General features: G+C 47.0%; 1 protein-coding gene across 1 annotated transcript in view; it reads right to left on the bottom strand.

Moving 5' to 3' along the window:
- The window catches only part of LOC311123487 (F-box only protein 7-like), a 37115-nt gene that overhangs the window by 9399 nt on the left and 6984 nt on the right, over nt 1-20732 (bottom strand). Inside the window, exons 4-9 of the mRNA XM_084197747.1 lie at nt 19465-19695; nt 18201-18345; nt 13159-13242; nt 4082-4177; nt 2219-2395; nt 1514-1557 (exon numbers count right to left, since the gene is read on the bottom strand). Of these exons, the coding sequence (XP_084053873.1) occupies nt 1514-1557; nt 2219-2395; nt 4082-4177; nt 13159-13242; nt 18201-18345; nt 19465-19695 (777 nt within the window). The remainder of the gene's footprint in view (nt 1-1513; nt 1558-2218; nt 2396-4081; nt 4178-13158; nt 13243-18200; nt 18346-19464; nt 19696-20732) is intronic.

Here is a 20732-nt window from a genome sequence, read left to right as displayed (position 1 = left end):
GTCGGATCGTAGCTGGGGTTTTATTGATGTCAGATCGTAGCTGGGGGTTGTATTGATGTCAGATCGTAGCTGGGGGTTGTATTGATGTCAGATCGTAGCTGTTTTTTTATTGATGACAGATTGTAGCTGGGGTTTTATTGATGTCAGATTGTAGCTGGGGGTTTTATTGATGTCAGATTGTAGCTGGGGTTTTATTGATGACAGATTGTAGCTGGGGTTTTATTGATGTCAGATCGTAGCTGGGGTTTTATTGATGACAGATCGTAGCTGGGGTTTTATTGATGACAGATTGTAGCTGGGGGTTTTATTGATGACAGATTGTAGCTGGGGTTTTATTGATGTCAGATCGTAGCTGGGGTTTTATTGATGTCAGATCGTAGCTGGGGGTTTATTGATGTCAGATTGTAGCTGGGGTTTTATTGATGTCAGATTGTAGCTGGGGTTTTATTGATGTCAGATTGTAGCTGGGGTTTTATTGATGTCAGATTGTAGCTGGGGTTTTATTGATGTCAGATTGTAGCTGGGGTTTTATTGATGTCAGATCGTAGCTGGGGTTTTATTGATGACATATTGTAGCTGGGGTTTTTATTGATGTCAGATCGTAGCTGGGATTTTTATTGATGTCAGATCGTAGCTGGGGGTTGTACTGATGTCAGATCCGTAGCTGTTTTTTTTATTGATGTCAGATCGTAGCTGGGATTTTTATTGATGTCAGATCGTAGCTGGGGGTTGTATTGATGTCAGATCGTAGCTGTTTTTTTTATTGATGACAGATTGTAGCTGGGGTTTTATTGATGTCAGATTGTAGCTGGGGGTTTTATTGATGTCAGATTGTAGCTGGGGTTTTATTGATGTCAGATTGTAGCTGGGGTTTTATTGATGTCAGATCGTAGCTGGGGTTTTATTGATGTCAGATCGTAGCTGGGGTTTTATTGATGTCGGATCGTAGCTGGGGTTTTATTGATGTCAGATCGTAGCTGGGGGTTGTATTGATGTCAGATCGTAGCTGGGGGTTGTATTGATGTCAGATCGTAGCTGTTTTTTTATTGATGACAGATTGTAGCTGGGGTTTTATTGATGTCAGATTGTAGCTGGGGGTTTTATTGATGTCAGATTGTAGCTGGGTTTTTATTGATGACAGATTGTAGCTGGGGTTTTATTGATGTCAGATTGTAGCTGGGATTTTATTGATGTCAGATCGTAGCTGGGGTTTTATTGATGACAGATCGTAGCTGGGGTTTTATTGATGACAGATTGTAGCTGGGGGTTTTATTGATGACAGATTGTAGCTGGGGTTTTATTGATGTCAGATCGTAGCTGGGGTTTTATTGATGTCAGATCGTAGCTGGGGGTTTATTGATTTCTAAAGCAGTCACTAATGAACAGAGACTTACTATCCGTGGGTTGATTCCAGAGATGATGAGCAATATAAATACAGCTGACAAATGCTGCTGGACAAATAGATTTATTCAAAGTGCATAGTCAATATATAGAATACTATGATCTGACTCACCTCTCTCCATTGAGTGTCTCTGGCTCTGCTGTGGTCTTGGCAGTCTGCAAAAAAATTAAATAAGAATCTTCATCACACGACATGCACTCACTAACTAACATATCTTTAATACAGTCACCAACACATCTCAGGAGAACAGGCATAGCTCTGCTCTGACATTTAGAATCAGACTGTCTTGTCTGTCTGTCTGTCTCTCTGCCTGTCTGCCTGTCTGCCTGTCTGTCTGTCTGTCTGCCTGCCTGCCTGCCTGCCTGCCTGCCTGTCTGCACCCTGAGGAGAGGAACAGACACCTTTAAAGCAGAGACTGCCTCTGGCATTCAGAGACATCATTCAGGGAGGGAACCATCGATGCAGTCAATGAATCAGAATACAACACCATCGATGCAGTCAATGAATCAGAATACAACACCATCGATGCAGTCAATGAATCAGAATACAACACCATCGATGCAGTCAATGAATCAGAATACAACACCATCGATGCAGTCAATGAATCAGAATACAACACCATCGATGCAGTCAATGAATCATAATCATAATACAACAATACAATTTGAAAGAAAGTACATATGGTGGCATAACATTAATTTCTCTTTACATGACGTTTCAGTCATTTAACAGCCACTCTTACCCAGCGAGACCTCCAGCTAGACCTCCTGTCTTTTAAGGTGCGTTTCTAAATATATCCCTGTGTGTTCCTCTTACCCCTGAAGTCTCTGTGGTAGAGGTGTCTCCAGAGGGCAGGGTCTGTGGTGGCCTGGTGGAGGTGTCTGTTGACTGAGGAGAGGGCCAGGAGAGAGGAGACGTCCAGCAGTCTCAGCACCCTCAGTAACAGCTCCGGAGGAAGGACTGGCAGGCCAAACACTGCTGGCAGGGCCATGGCTGTTATACCACCAGGGGGAGACAGAGAGTCAAAACACAGAGAGATGGTTAGTTACAACACTGCTGGCAGGGCCATGGCTGTCATACCACCAGACACCAGGGGGAGACAGGGAGTCAAAACACAGAGAGATGGTTAGTTACAACACTGCTGGCAGGACCATGGCTGTCATACCACCAGACACCAGGGGGAGACAGGGAGTCAAAACACAGAGAGATGGTTAGTTACAACACTGCTGGCAGGACCATGGCTGTCATACCACCAGGGGGAGACAGGGAGTCAAAACACAGAGAGATGGTTAGTTACAACACTGCTGGCAGGGCCATGGCTGTCATACCACCAGGGGGAGACAGGGAGTCAAAACACAGAGAGATGGTTAGTTACAACACTGCTGGCAGGGCCATGGCTGTCATACCACCAGGGGGAGACAGGGAGTCAAAACACAGAGAGATGGTTAGTTACAACACTGCTGGCAGGGCCATGGCTGTTATACCACCAGGGGGAGACAGGGAGTCAAAACACAGAGAGATGGTTAGTTACAACACTGCTGGCAGGGCCATGGCTGTTATACCACCAGGGGGAGACAGGGAGTCAAAACACAGAGAGATGGTTAGTTACAACACTGCTGGCAGGGCCATGGCTGTTATACCACCAGGGGGAGACAGGGAGTCATGGATTGGACACATATTGGCCATTAACATTTGCTATTCAATGATTTTATATGATTGCAGTGATATCTGAGAGACCAATGTCATATTTCCATATATTTCCTTCTTAATAACAGTACTACATATCTACTTCACAGTACTATATATTTCTTAATAACAGTACTACATATCTACTTCACAGTACTATTTATTTCTTAATACCAGTACTACATATCTACTTCACAGTACTATTGATTTCTTAATAACAGTACTACATATCTACTTCACAGTACTATTTATTTCTTAATAACAGTTCTACATATCTACTTCACAGTACTATTTATTTATTAATAACAGTACTACATATCTACTTCACAGTACTATTTCTTTCTTAATAACAGTACTACATATCTACTTCACAGTACTATTTCTTTCTTAATAACAGTTCTACATATCTACTTCACAGTACTATTTATTTATTAATAACAGTACTACATATCTACTTCACAGTACTATTTCTTTCTTAATAACAGTACTACATATCTACTTCACAGTACTATTTATTTCTTAATAACAGTTCTACATATCTACTTCACAGTACTATTTATTTATTAATAACAGTACTACATATCTACTTCACAGTACTATTTCTTTCTTAATAACAGTTCTACATATCTACTTCACAGTACTATTTATTTATTAATAACAGTACTACATATCTACTTCACAGTACTATTTATTTCTTAATAACAGTTCTACATATCTACTTCACAGTACTATTTATTTATTAATAACAGTTCTACATATCTACTTCACAGTACTATTTATTTATTAATAACAGTACTACATATCTACTTCACAGTACTATTTCTTTCTTAATAACAGTTCTACATATCTACTTCACAGTACTATTTCTTTCTTAATAACAGTTCTACATATCTACTTCACAGTACTATTTATTTCTTAATACCAGTACTACATATCTACTTCACAGTACTATTTATTTATTAATAACAGTACTACATATTTACTTCACAGTACCTTCTCTGGCTGCAGCTATCAGAGGATACACCATCTGGTCTTTGAAGATCCGGGACAGCTTCCTCAGCTCTGTGTAGACGGCCGCTGCACTGTCACCTGCAGATCAACAGACAGAACAGACACTGTCACCTGCAGATCAACAGACAGAACAGACACTGTCACCTGCAGATCAACAGACAGAACAGACACTGTCACCTGCAGATCAACAGACAGAAAAGACACTGTCACATGTGGCTCAACAGACAGAACAGACACTATCACCTGCAGATACACAGACAGAACAGACACTGTCACCTGCAGATCAACAGACAGAAAAGACACTGTCAACTGTGGATCAACAGACAGAACAGACACTATCACCTGCGGATAAACAGACAGAACAGACACTATCACCTGCGGATAAACAGACAGAACAGACACTATCACCTGCAGATCAACAGAAACATTTACATTACATTTACATTTGAGTCATTTAGCAGACGCTCTTATCCAGAGAGAAAGAACAGACACTGTCACCTGCAGATCAACAGACAGAACAGACACTATCACCTGCAGATACACAGAAAGAACAGACACTATCACCTGCAGATCAACAGAAAGAACAGACACTATCACCTGCAGATCAACAGACAGAACAGACACTATCACCTGCAGATCAACAGACAGAACATACTATCACCTGTGGTTCAACAGACAGAACAGACAAAGCGATAAACGTCAACAGACAAACCTGAGCACTCCAAGCTCTAAATGTACAATCTTGCAGTGACCAGATACAGACACAGAGTCTGAAACACACTAACCTGTCCACTGGTCAGTCACCAGACACACACTAACCTGTCCACTGGTCAGTCACCAGACACACACTAACCTGTCCACTGGTCAGTCACCAGACACACACTAACCTGTCCACTGGTCAGTCACCAGATACACACTAACCTGTCCACTGGTCAGTCACCAGATACACTCTAACCTGTCCACTGGTCAGTCACCAGACACACACTAACCTGTCCACTGGTCAGTCACCAGATACACTCTAACCTGTCCACTGGTCGGTCACCAGATACACACTAACCTGTCCACTGGTCGGTCACCAGATACACACTAACCTGTCCACTGGTCAGTCACCAGATACACACTAACCTGTCCACTGGTCAGTCACCAGACACACTCTAACCTGTCCACTGGTCAGTCACCAGATACACACTAACCTGTCCACTGGTCAGTCACCAGACACACACTAACCTGTCCACTGGTCAGTCACCAGACACACACTAACCTGTCCACTGGTCAGTCACTAGACACACACTAACCTGTCCACTGGTCAGTCACCAGACACACACTAACCTGTCCACTGGTCAGTCACCAGACACACACTAACCTGTCCACTGGTCAGTCACCAGATACAGACACACACTAACCTGTCCACTGGTCAGTCACCAGATACAGACACACACTAACCTGTCCACTGGTCAGTCACCAGATACACACTAACCTGTCCACTGGTCAGTCACCAGATACACACTAACCTGTCCACTGGTCAGTCACCAGACACACACTAACCTGTCCACTGGTCGGTCACCAGATACACACTAACCTGTCCACTGGTCAGTCACCAGACACACACTAACCTGTCCACTGGTCGGTCACCAGATACACACTAACCTGTCCACTGGTCAGTCACCAGATACAGACACACACTAACCTGTCCACTGGTCAGTCACCAGATACACACTAACCTGTCCACTGGTCAGTCACCAGATACACACTAACCTGTCCACTGGTCAGTCACCAGACACACACTAACCTGTCCACTGGTCGGTCACCAGATACACACTAACCTGTCCACTGGTCAGTCACTAGACACACACTAACCTGTCCACTGGTCAGTCACCAGATACAGACACACACTAACCTGTCCACTGGTCAGTCACTAGACACACACTAACCTGTCCACTGGTCAGTCACCAGATACACACTAACCTGTCCACTGGTCAGTCACCAGACACACACTAACCTGTCCACTGGTCAGTCACTAGACACACACTAACCTGTCCACTGGTCAGTCACCAGATACACACTAACCTGTCCACTGGTCAGTCACTAGACACACACTAACCTGTCCACTGGTCAGTCACCAGATACAGACACACACTAACCTGTCCACTGGTCGGTCACCAGATACACACTAACCTGTCCACTGGTCGGTCACCAGATACACACTAACCTGTCCACTGGTCAGTCACCAGATACAGACACACACTAACCTGTCCACTGGTCAGTCACCAGATACAGACACACACTAACCTGTCCACTGGTCAGTCACCAGACACACACTAACCTGTCCACTGGTCAGTCACCAGACACACACTAACCTGTCCACTGGTCAGTCACCAGATACACACTAACCTGTCCACAGGTCAGTCACCAGACACACACTAACCTGTCCACTGGTCGGTCACCAGACACACACTAACCTGTCCACTGGTCAGTCACCAGACACACACTAACCTGTCCACTGGTCAGTCACCAGATACACACTAACCTGTCCACTGGTCGGTCACCAGATACACACTAACCTGTCCACTGGTCAGTCACCAGATACAGACACACACTAACCTGTCCATTGGTCGGTCACCAGATACACACTAACCTGTCCACTGGTCAGTCACCAGATACACACTAACCTGTCCACTGGTCAGTCACCAGACACACACTAACCTGTCCACTGGTCAGTCACCAGACACACACTAACCTGTCCACTGGTCAGTCACCAGATACACACTAACCTGTCCACTGGTCAGTCACCAGACACACACTAACCTGTCCACTGGTCAGTCACCAGATACACACTAACCTGTCCACTGGTCAGTCACCAGATACACACTAACCTGTCCACTGGTCGGTCACCAGATACACACTAACCTGTCCACTGGTCAGTCACCAGATACAGACACACACTAACCTGTCCATTGGTCGGTCACCAGACACACACTAACCTGTCCACTGGTCAGTCACCAGATACACTCTAACCTGTCCACTGGTCAGTCACCAGATACACACTAACCTGTCCACTGGTCAGTCACTAGACACACACTAACCTGTCCACTGGTCAGTCACCAGACACACACTAACCTGTCCACTGGTCAGTCACCAGATACACACTAACCTGTCCACTGGTCAGTCACCAGATACAGACACACACTAACCTGTCCACTGGTCAGTCACCAGATACACACTAACCTGTCCACTGGTCAGTCACCAGACACACACTAACCTGTCCACTGGTCAGTCACCAGATACACACTAACCTGTCCACTGGTCAGTCACCAGATACAGACACACACTAACCTGTCCACTGGTCAGTCACCAGACACACACTAACCTGTCCACTGGTCAGTCACCAGACACACACTAACCTGTCCACTGGTCAGTCACCAGATACACACTAACCTGTCCACTGGTCAGTCACCAGATACACACTAACCTGTCCACTGGTCAGTCACCAGACACACACTAACCTGTCCACTGGTCAGTCACCAGATACAGACACACACTAACCTGTCCATTGGTCGGTCAGCAGACACACACTAACCTGTCCACTGGTCAGTCACCAGACACACACTAACCTGTCCATTGGTCAGTCACCAGATACACACTAACCTGTCCACTGGTCAGTCACCAGACACACACTAACCTGTCCACTGGTCAGTCACCAGATACACACTAACCTGTCCACTGGTCAGTCACCAGATACACACTAACCTGTCCACTGGTCAGTCACCAGACACACACTAACCTGTCCACTGGTCAGTCACCAGATACAGACACACACTAACCTGTCCACTGGTCGGTCACCAGATACACACTAACCTGTCCACTGGTCAGTCACCAGACACACACTAACCTGTCCACTGGTCGGTCACCAGATACACACTAACCTGTCCACTGGTAAGTCACCAGACACACACTAACCTGTCCACTGGTCGGTCACCAGATACACACTAACCTGTCCACTGGTCAGTCACCAGATACAGACACACACTAACCTGTCCACTGGTCGGTCACCAGATACAAACTAACCTGTCCACTGGTCAGTCACCAGACACACACTAACCTGTCCATTGGTCAGTCACCAGATACACACTAACCTGTCCACTGGTAAGTCACCAGACACACACTAACCTGTCCACTGGTCGGTCACCAGATACACACTAACCTGTCCACTGGTCAGTCACCAGACACACACTAACCTGTCCACTGGTCAGTCACCAGATACAGACACACACTAACCTGTCCACTGATCGGTCACCAGACACACACTAACCTGTCCACTGGTCGGTCACCAGATACACACTAACCTGTCCACTGGTCAGTCACCAGACACACACTAACCTGTCCATTGGTCAGTCACCAGATACACACTAACCTGTCCACTGGTAAGTCACCAGACACACACTAACCTGTCCACTGGTCGGACACCAGATACACACTAACCTGTCCACTGGTCAGTCACCAGACACACACTAACCTGTCCACTGGTCAGTCACCAGACACACACTAACCTGTCCACTGGTCAGTCACCAGACACACACTAACCTGTCCACTGGTCAGTCACCAGACACAAACTAACCTGTCCACTGGTCAGTCACCAGACACACACTAACCTGTCCACTGGTCGGTCACCAGACACACACTAACCTGTCCACTGGTCAGTCACCAGACACACACTAACCTGTCCACTGGTCAGTCACCAGACACACACTAACCTGTCCACTGGTCAGTCACCAGATACAGACACACACTAACCTGTCCACTGGTCAGTCACCAGATACAGACTAACCTGTCCACTGGTCAGTCACCAGACACACACTAACCTGTCCACTGGTCAGTCACCAGACACACACTAACCTGTCCACTGGTCAGTCACCAGATACAGATACACACTAACCTGTCCACTGGTCAGTCACCAGATACACTCTAACCTGTCCACTGGTCAGTCACCAGATACAGATACACACTAACCTGTCCACTGGTCAGTCACCAGATACACTCTAACCTGTCCACTGGTCAGTCACCAGATACAGACACACACTAACCTGTCCACTGGTCGGTCACCAGATACACACTAACCTGTCCACTGGTCGGTCACCAGATACACACTAACCTGTCCATTGGTCAGTCACCAGATACACTCTAACCTGTCCACTGGTCAGTCACCAGATACACACTAACCTGTCCACTGGTCGGTCACCAGATACACACTAACCTGTCCACTGGTCAGTCACCAGACACACACTAACCTGTCCACTGGTCAGTCACCAGATACACACTAACCTGTCCACTGGTCAGTCACCAGACACACACTAACCTGTCCACTGGTCAGTCACCAGACACACTCTAACCTGTCCCCTGGTCAGTCACCAGACACACACTAACCTGTCCACTGGTCAGTCACCAGACACACACTAACCTGTCCACTGGTCAGTCACCAGACACACACTAACCTGTCCACTGGTCGGTCACCAGATACACACTAACCTGTCCACTGGTCAGTCACCAGACACACACTAACCTGTCCATTGGTCAGTCACCAGATACACACTAACCTGTCCACTGGTCAGTCACCAGACACACACTAACCTGTCCACTGGTCAGTCACCAGATACAGACACACACTAACCTGTCCATTGGTCGGTCACCAGACACACACTAACCTGTCCACTGGTCAGTCACCAGACACACACTAACCTGTCCATTGGTCAGTCACCAGATACACACTAACCTGTCCACTGGTCAGTCACCAGACACACACTAACCTGTCCACTGGTCAGTCACCAGATACACACTAACCTGTCCACTGGTCAGTCACCAGATACACACTAACCTGTCCACTGGTCAGTCACCAGATACAGACACACACTAACCTGTCCACTGGTCAGTCACCAGATACAGACACACACTAACCTGTCCACTGGTCGGTCACCAGACACACACTAACCTGTCCACTGGTCAGTCACCAGATACACACTAACCTGTCCACTGGTCAGTCACCAGACACACACTAACCTGTCCACTGGTCAGTCACCAGATACAGACACACACTAACCTGTCCACTGGTCGGTCACCAGATACACACTAACCTGTCCACTGGTCAGTCACCAGACACACACTAACCTGTCCACTGGTCGGTCACCAGATACACACTAACCTGTCCACTGGTAAGTCACCAGACACACACTAACCTGTCCACTGGTCGGTCACCAGATACACACTAACCTGTCCACTGGTCAGTCACCAGACACACACTAACCTGTCCACTGGTCAGTCACCAGATACAGACACACACTAACCTGTCCACTGGTCGGTCACCAGATACACACTAACCTGTCCACTGGTCAGTCACCAGACACACACTAACCTGTCCATTGGTCAGTCACCAGATACACACTAACCTGTCCACTGGTAAGTCACCAGACACACACTAACCTGTCCACTGGTCGGTCACCAGATACACACTAACCTGTCCACTGGTCAGTCACCAGACACACACTAACCTGTCCACTGGTCAGTCACCAGATACAGACACACACTAACCTGTCCACTGATCGGTCACCAGACACACACTAACCTGTCCACTGGTCGGTCACCAGATACACACTAACCTGTCCACTGGTCAGTCACCAGACACACACTAACCTGTCCATTGGTCAGTCACCAGATACACACTAACCTGTCCACTGGTAAGTCACCAGACACACACTAACCTGTCCACTGGTCAGTCACCAGATACACACTAACCTGTCCACTGGTCAGTCACCAGACACACACTAACCTGTCCACTGGTCAGTCACCAGACACACACTAACCTGTCCACTGGTCGGTCACCAGATACACACTAACCTGTCCACTGGTCAGTCACCAGACACACACTAACCTGTCCACTGGTCAGTCACCAGACACACACTAACCTGTCCACTGGTCAGTCACCAGACACACACTAACCTGTCCACTGGTCGGTCACCAGACACACACTAACCTGTCCACTGGTCAGTCACCAGACACACACTAACCTGTCCACTGGTCAGTCACCAGACACACACTAACCTGTCCACTGGTCAGTCACCAGATACAGACTAACCTGTCCACTGGTCAGTCACCAGACACACACTAACCTGTCCACTGGTCAGTCACCAGACACACACTAACCTGTCCACTGGTCAGTCACCAGATACAGATACACACTAACCTGTCCACTGGTCAGTCACCAGATACACTCTAACCTGTCCACTGGTCAGTCACCAGATACAGACACACACTAACCTGTCCACTGGTCAGTCACCAGATACACACTAACCTGTCCACTGGTCGGTCACCAGATACACACTAACCTGTCCACTGGTCAGTCACCAGACACACACTAACCTGTCCAGGGGTCAGTCACCAGATACACACTAACCTGTCCACTGGTCGGTCACCAGATACACACTAACCTGTCCATTGGTCAGTCACCAGATACACTCTAACCTGTCCACTGGTCAGTCACCAGATACACACTAACCTGTCCACTGGTCGGTCACCAGATACACACTAACCTGTCCACTGGTCAGTCACCAGACACACACTAACCTGTCCACTGGTCAGTCACCAGATACACACTAACCTGTCCACTGGGCAGTCACCAGACACACACTAACCTGTCCACTGGTCAGTCACCAGACACACTCTAACCTGTCCCCTGGTCAGTCACCAGACACACACTAACCTGTCCACTGGTCAGTCACCAGACACACACTAACCTGTCCACTGGTCAGTCACCAGACACACACTAACCTGTCCACTGGTCGGTCACCAGATACACACTAACCTGTCCACTGGTCAGTCACCAGACACACACTAACCTGTCCATTGGTCAGTCACCAGATACACACTAACCTGTCCACTGGTAAGTCACCAGACACACACTAACCTGTCCACTGGTCAGTCACCAGACACACACACTAACCTGTCCACTGGTCAGTCACCAGATACACTCTAACCTGTCCACTGGTCAGTCACCAGATACACACTAACCTGTCCACTGGTCAGTCACCAGACACACACTAACCTGTCCACTGGTCAGTCACCAGACACACACTAACCTGTCCACTGGTCGGTCACCAGATACACACTAACCTGTCCACTGGTCAGTCACCAGATACACACTAACCTGTCCACTGGTCAGTCACCAGATACACACTAACCTGTCCACTGGTCAGTCACCAGATACAGATACACACTAACCTGTCCACTGGTCAGTCACCAGATACAGACACAAACTAACCTGTCCACTGGTCAGTCACCAGATACAGACACACACTAACCTGTCCACTGGTCAGTCACCAGACACACACTAACCTGTCCACTGGTCAGTCACCAGATACACTCTAACCTGTCCACTGGTCAGTCACCAGATACACACTAACCTGTCCACTGGTCAGTCACCAGACACACACTAACCTGTCCACTGGTCAGTCACCAGACACACACTAACCTGTCCACTGGTCAGTCACCAGACACACACTAACCTGTCCACTGGTCAGTCACCAGATACACACTAACCTGTCCACTGGTCAGTCACCAGATACACACTAACCTGTCCACAGGTCAGTCACCAGACACACACTAACCTGTCCACTGGTCAGTCACCAGACACACACTAACCTGTCCACTGGTCAGTCACCAGATACAGACTAACCTGTCCACTGGTCAGTCACCAGACACACACTAACCTGTCCACTGGTCAGTCACCAGATACACACTAACCTGTCCACTGGTCAGTCACCAGATACACACTAACCTGTCCACAGGTCAGTCACCAGACACACACTAACCTGTCCACTGGTCGGTCACCAGATACACACTAACCTGTCCACTGGTCAGTCACCAGATACACACTAACCTGTCCACTGGTCAGTCACCAGACACACACTAACCTGTCCACTGGTCAGTCACCAGACACACACTAACCTGTCCACAGGTCAGTCACCAGACACACACTAACCTGTCCACAGGTCAGTCACCAGACACACACTAACCTGTCCACTGGTCAGTCACATAGGTGGAGGGCTTCAGCGACAGTTTTCTCACTGTGTCCACCTGCTGGTTCATCTTCAGGGTGGCTGCAGAGGGGAGCAATATACAGCAGAATCAGGGGAAAAGACCAATGAGATCAGTAATGATATGATAAGCAGACCTGGGTCAAACACTGAGACTGCCTTCCAAATGGCACCCTAGAGGGGTCCCTAGTCAAAAGTAGTGCACTATATAGGGAATAGGGTGCCATTCTCTGGTCTAAAGTAGTGCACTATATAGGGAATAGGGTGCCATTCTCTGGTCTAAAGTAGTGCACTATATAGGGAATAGGGTGCCATTCTCTGGTCTAAAGTAGTGCACTATATAGGGAATAGGGTGCCATTCTCTGGTCTAAAGTAGTGCACTATATAGGGAATAGGGTGCCATTCTCTGGTCTAAAGTAGTGCACTACATAGGGAATAGGGTGTCATTCTCTGGTCTAAAGTAGTGCACTATATAGGGAATAGGGTGCCATTCTCTGGTCTAAAGTAGTGCACTATATAGGGAATAGGGTGCCATTCTCTGGTCTAAAGTAGTGCACTATATAGGGAATAGGGTGCCATTCTCTGGTCTAAAGTAGTGCACTATATAGGGATATAGGGTGCCATTCTCTGGTCTAAAGTAGTGCACTATATAGGGAATAGGGTGCCATTCTCTGGTCTAAAGTAGTGCACTATATAGGGAATAGGGTGCCATTCTCTGGTCTAAATTAGTGCACTATATAGGGAATAGGGTGCCATTCTCTGGTCTAAATTAGTGCACTATATTGGGAATAGGGTGCCATTCTCTGGTCTAAATTAATGCACTATATAGGGAATAGGGTGCCATTCTCTGGTCTAAAGTAGTGCACTATATAGGGAATAGGGTGCCATTCTCTGGTCTAAAGTAGTGCACTATATAGGGAATAGGGTGCCATTCTCTGGTCTAAAGTAGTGCACTATATAGGGAATAGGGTGCCATTCTCTGGTCTAAAGTAGTGCACTACATAGGGAATAGGGTGTCATTCTCTGGTCTAAAGTAGTGCACTATATAGGGAATAGGGTGCCATTCTCTGGTCTAAAGTAGTGCACTATATAGGGAATAGGGTGCCATTCTCTGGTCTAAAGTAGTGCACTATATAGGGAATAGGGTGCCATTCTCTGGTCTAAAGTAGTGCACTATATAGGGATATAGGGTGCCATTCTCTGGTCTAAAGTAGTGCACTATATAGGGAATAGGGTGCCATTCTCTGGTCTAAAGTAGTGCACTATATAGGGAATAGGGTGCCATTCTCTGGTCTAAATTAGTGCACTATATAGGGAATAGGGTGCCATTCTCTGGTCTAAATTAGTGCACTATATTGGGAATAGGGTGCCATTCTCTGGTCTAAATTAATGCACTATATAGGGAATAGGGTGCCATTCTCTGGTCTAAAGTAGTGCACTATATAGGGAATAGGGTGCCATTCTCTGGTCTAAAGTAATGCACTATATAGGGAATAGGGTGCCATTCTCTGGTCTAAAGTAGTGCACTATATAGGGAATAGGGTGCCATTCTCTGGTCTATAGTAGTGCACTATATAGGGAATAGGGTGCCATTCTCTGGTCTAAAGTAGTGCACTATATAGGGAATAGGGTGCCATTCTCTGGTCTAAAGTAGTGCACTATATAGGGAATAGGGTGCCATTCTCTGGTCTAAAGTAGTGCACTATATAGGGAATAGGGTGCCATTCTCTGGTCTATAGTAGTGCACTATATAGGGAATAGGGTGCCATTCTCTGGTCTAAAGTAGTGCACTATATAGGGAATAGGGTGCCATTCTCTGGTCTAAAGTAGTGCACTATATAGGGAATAGGGTGCCATTCTCTGGTCTAAAGTAGTGCACTATATAGGGAATAGGGTGCCATTCTCTGGTCTAAAGTAATGCACTATATAGGGAATAGGGTGCCATTCTCTGGTCTAAAGTAGTGCACTATATAGGGAATAGGGTGCCATTCTCTGGTCTAAAGTAGTGCACTATATAGGGAATAGGGTGCCATTCTCTGGTCTAAAGTAGTGCACTATATAGGGAATAGGGTGCCATTCTCTGGTCTAAAGTAGTGCACTATATAGGGAATAGGGTGCCATTCTCTGGTCTAAAGTAGTGCACTATATAGGGAATAGGGTGCCATTCTCTGGTCTAAAGTAGTGCACTAGATAGGGAATAGGGTGCCATTCTCTGGTCTAAAGTAGTGCACTATATAGGGAATAGGGTGCCATTCTCTGGTCTATAGTAGTGCACTATATAGGGAATAGGGTGCCATTCTCTGGTCTAAAGTAGTGCACTATATAGGGAATAGGGTGCCATTCTCTGGTCTAAAGTAGTGCACTATATAGGGAATAGGGTGCCATTCTCTGGTCTAAAGTAGTGCACTATATAGGGAATAGGGTGCCATTCTCTGGTCTAAAGTAATGCACTATATAGGGAATAGGGTGCCATTCTCTGGTCTAAAGTAGTGCACTATATAGGGAATAGGGTGCCATTCTCTGGTCTAAAGTAGTGCACTATATAGGGAATAGGGTGCCATTCTCTGGTCTAAAGTAGTGCACTATATAGGGAATAGGGTGCCATTCTCTGGTCTAAAGTAGTGCACTATATAGGGAATAGGGTGCCATTCTCTGGTCTAAAGTAGGGCTCTATATAGGGAATAGGGTGCCATTCTCTGGTCTAAAGTAGGGCTCTATATAGGGAATAGGGTGCCATTCTCTGGTCTAAAGTAGTGCACTATATAGGGAATAGGGTGCCATTCTCTGGTCTAAAGTAGTGCACTATATAGGGAATAGGGTGCCATTCTCTGGTCTAAAGTAGTGCACTATATAGGGAATAGGGTGCCATTCTCTGGTCTAAAGTAGTGCACTATATAGGGAATAGGGTGCCATTCTCTGGTCTAAAGTAGTGCACTATATAGGGAATAGGGTGCCATTCTCTGGTCTAAAGTAGTGCACTACATAGGGAATAGGGTGCCATTCTCTGGTCTAAAGTAGTGCACTATATAGGGAATAGGGTGCCATTCTCTGGTCTAAAGTAGTGCACTATATAGGGAATAGGGTGCCATTCTCTGGTCTAAAGTAGTGCACTATATAGGGAATAGGGTGCCATTCTCTGGTCTAAAGTAGTGCACTATATAGGGAATAGGGTGCCATTCTCTGGTCTAAAGTAATGCACTATATAGGGAATAGGGTGCCATTCTCTGGTCTAAAGTAGTGCACTATATAGGGAATAGGGTGCCATTCTCTGGTCTAAAGTAGTGCACTATATAGGGAATAGGGTGCCATTCTCTGGTCTAAAGTAGTGCACTATATAGGGAATAGGGTGCCATTCTCTGGTCTAAAGTAGTGCACTATATAGGGAATAGGGTGCCATTCTCTGGTCTAAAGTAGTGCACTATATAGGGAATAGGGTGCCATTCTCTGGTCTAAAGTAGGGCTCTATATAGGGAATAGGGTGCCATTCTCTGGTCTAAAGTAGTGCACTATATAGGGAATAGGGTGCCATTCTCTGGTCTAAAGTAGTGCGCTATATAGGGAATAGGGTGCCATTCTCTGGTCTAAAGTAGTGCACTATACAGGGAATAGGGTGCCATTCTCTGGTCTAAAGTAGTGCACTATATAGGGAATAGGGTGCCATTCTCTGGTCTGAAGTAGTGCACTATATAGGGAATAGGGTGCCATTCTCTGGTCTAAAGTAGTGCGCTATATAGGGAATAGGGTGCCATTCTCTGGTCTAAAGTGGTGCACTATATAGGGAATAGGGTGCCATTCTCTGGTCTAAAGTAGTGCACTATATAGGGAATAGGGTGCCATTCTCTGGTCTAAAGTAGTGCACTATATAGGGAATAGGGTGCCATTCTCTGGTCTAAAGTAGTGCACTATATAGGGAATAGGGTGCCATTCTCTGGTCTAAAGTAGTGCACTATATAGGGAATAGGGTGCCATTCTCTGGTCTAAAGTAGTGCACTACATAGGGAATAGGGTGCCATTCTCTGGTCTAAAGTAGTGCACTATATAGGGAATAGGGTGCCATTCTCTGGTCTAAAGTAATGCACTATATAGGGAATAGGGTGCCATTCTCTGGTCTAAAGTAGTGCACTATATAGGGAATAGGGTGCCATTCTCTGGTCTAAATTAGTGCACTATATAGGGAATAGGGTGCCATTCTCTGGTCTAAAGTAGTGCACTATATAGGGAATAGGGTGCCATTCTCTGGTCTAAAGTAGTGCACTATATAGGGAATAGGGTGCCATTCTCTGGTCTAAAGTAGTGCACTATATAGGGAATAGTGTGCCATTCTCTGGTCTAAAGTAGTGCACTATATAGGGAATAGGGTGCCATTCTCTGGTCTAAAGTAGTGCACTATATAGGGAATAGGGTGCCATTCTCTGGTCTAAAGTAGTGCACTATATAGGGAATAGGGTGCCATTCTCTGGTCTAAAGTAATGCACTATATAGGGAATAGGGTGCCATTCTCTGGTCTAAAGTAGTGCACTATATAGGGAATAGGGTGCCATTCTCTGGTCTAAATTAGTGCACTATATAGGGAATAGGGTGCCATTCTCTGGTCTAAAGTAGTGCACTATATAGGGAATAGGGTGCCATTCTCTGGTCTAAAGTAGTGCACTATATAGGGAATAGGGTGCCATTCTCTGGTCTAAAGTAGTGCACTATATAGGGAATAGTGTGCCATTCTCTGGTCTAAAGTAGTGCACTATATAGGGAATAGGGTGCCATTCTCTGGTCTAAAGTAGTGCACTATATAGGGAATAGGGTGCCATTCTCTGGTCTAAAGTAGTGCACTATATAGGGAATAGGGTGCCATTCTCTGGTCTAAAGTAGTGCACTATATAGGGAATAGGGTGCCATTCTCTGGTCTAAAGTAGTGCACTATATAGGGAATAGGGTGCCATTCTCTGGTCTAAAGTAGTGCACTATATAGGGAATAGGGTGCCAGTTGGGACACAGCCATAGCTATGAGAAACACTGAGACTGACCGTTGATGACCAGAATGGGTCCCATTGGTACAGCTAGGACTGTGGCCAGGCTGCCATCACAGAGAGGATGGGCATACTGCAGTCTGTACAGGCCTCCTGGTGCCCTCCACCCAGCTGGCATCTCACCAGGACGCACCTCAGGGCCCTACACACACACACACACACACACACACACACACACACACACACACACACACACACACACACACACACACACACACACACACACACACAGACACACAGACAGACACACACACACACACACACACACACAATGCTGTCAGAGAACCATCCATCTGACAGATCAGTATAGTCCCGTTATAATGTAGTACAGGGTCAGAGAACCATCCATCTGACAGATCAGTATAGTCCCGTTATAATGTAGTACAGGGTCAGAGAACCATCCATCTGACAGATCAGTATAGTCCCGTTATAATGTAGTAGACACTATCACCAGGTGTACGTCCCAAATGGCCCCCTATCCCATATAGAGTCCTATGGGTCCTGGTCTAAAGTAGAGCACTATCTAGGGAATAGGGTGCCATTTGGGATGCAACCTCAGGGAGAATCTCAATTGCATACTCCTAGCGTCCTCTCTCCTCGCCTCCTTCTCAAAAACCCATTGGATGAGAATACCAGAGGTCCCTCCCCCTGACCTTCTCCTCCAATGGGTTTTGAGAAGGAAGCAGAGAGGATGCGAGGTGTTTGCAATTGAGATTCTTCCCCAGTCTCCTGCAGAGCCTTACCTGAAACAGGAAGCCCCAGTCTCCTGCAGAGCCTTACCTGAAACAGGAAGCCCCAGTCTCCTGCAGAGCCTTACCTGGCACAGGAAGCCCCAGTCTCCTGCAGAGCCTTACCTGGCACAGGAAGCCCCAGTCTCCTGCAGAGCCTTACCTGGCACAGGAAGCCCCAGTCTCCTGCAGAGCCTTACCTGAAACAGGAAGCCCCAGTCTCCTGTTGAGCCTTACCTGAAACAGGAAGCCCCAGTCTCCTGCAGAGCCTTACCTGAAACAGGAAGCCCCAGTCTCCTGTTGAGCCTTACCTGAAACAGGAAGCCCCAGTCTCCTGCAGAGCCTTACCTGGCACAGGAAGCCCCAGTCTCCTGCAGAGCCTTACCTGGCACAGGAAGCCCCAGTCTCCTGCAGAGCCTTACCTGGCACAGGAAGCCCCAGTCTCCTGCAGAGCCTTACCTGGCACAGGAAGCCCCAGTCTCCTGCAGAGCCTTACCTGAAACAGGAAGCCCCAGTCTCCTGCAGAGCCTTACCTGGCACAGGAAGCCTGTCTCTAGCATCAGGAGGTGTACTGCCACCATCAGGGCATCACAGGTACTGCTGCTCTGAGCCTGGTGGTGCAGAACTTCCAGGGAATGGGGTACCTTCTCCCCTTCTGCCTCCCCACACAGCATGGGCTCCCACACCCACCGACCTGCCTCTTCTCCCTGCTCCTCCCCTCTGACCACTTCCTGTTGAGGCTCCACCCCCCTGACGGTGCTGGCCTGGATCAACAACACAAATCACCATGGTGACTATCTGGTTCTGAGAAGAAAGTCAACAGCAGTATCCTATTAAGAGCTCTATAAAACTCACAATAAAATTGGATTACTGCAAAATCATATGATTTACAAATAATGTATATATACACAGTGCATTGGGAAAGTATTCAGACCCCTTGACTTTTTCCACATTTTGTTACGTTACAGCCTTATTCTAAAATGGATTAAATCGTTTTTTTCTCCCCCCTCAATCTACACACAATACCCCATAATGACAAAGCAAAAACAGGTTTTTAGACATTTTAGAAAAAAAATAAAAAATAAAAAAACGGAAATATTCAGACCCTTTACTCAGTACTCTGTTGAAGCACCTTTGGCAGCGATTACAGCCTCGAGTCTTCTTGGGTATGACGCTACAAGCTTGGCACCCCTGTATTTGGGGAGTTTCTCCCATTCTTCTCTGCAGATCCTCTCAAGCTCTGTCAGGTTGGATGGGGAGCGTCGCTGCACAGCTATTTTCAGGTATCTCCAGAGATGTTAGATCGGGTTCAAGTCCGGGCTCTGGCTGGGCCACTCAAGGACATTCACAGACTTGTCCCGAAGCCACTCCTGCATTGTCTTGGCTGTGTGCTTAGGGTTGTTGTCCTGTTGGAAGGTGAACCTTTGCCCCAGTCTGAGGTCCTGAGCACTCTGGAGCAGGTTTTCATCAAGGATCTCTCTGTACTTTGCTCCGTTCATCTTTCCCTCGATCCTGACTAGTCTCCCAGTCCCTGCCGCTGAAAAACATCCCCACAGCATGATGCTGCCACCACCATGCTTCACTGTAGGGATGGTGCCAGGTTTCCTCCAGACGTGACGCTTGGAATTCAAGCTAAGAGTTCAATCTTGGTTTCATCAGACCAGAGAATCTTGTTTCTCATGGTCTGTGAGTCATTTAGGTGCCTTTTGGCAAACTCCAAGCGGGCTGTCATGTGCATTTTACTGAGGAGTGGCTTCCATCTGGCCAGTCTACCATAAAGGCCTGATTGGTGGAGTGCTGC

The sequence above is a fragment of the Coregonus lavaretus genome (assembly GCF_964263955.1).
Source record: "Coregonus lavaretus genome assembly, contig: HAP1_SCAFFOLD_2775, whole genome shotgun sequence".
Taxonomy (NCBI): Eukaryota; Metazoa; Chordata; class Actinopteri; order Salmoniformes; family Salmonidae; genus Coregonus; species Coregonus lavaretus.
The sequence above is the reverse complement of the archived record's forward strand: the minus strand, read 5'-3'. Positions and strand labels throughout refer to the sequence as shown.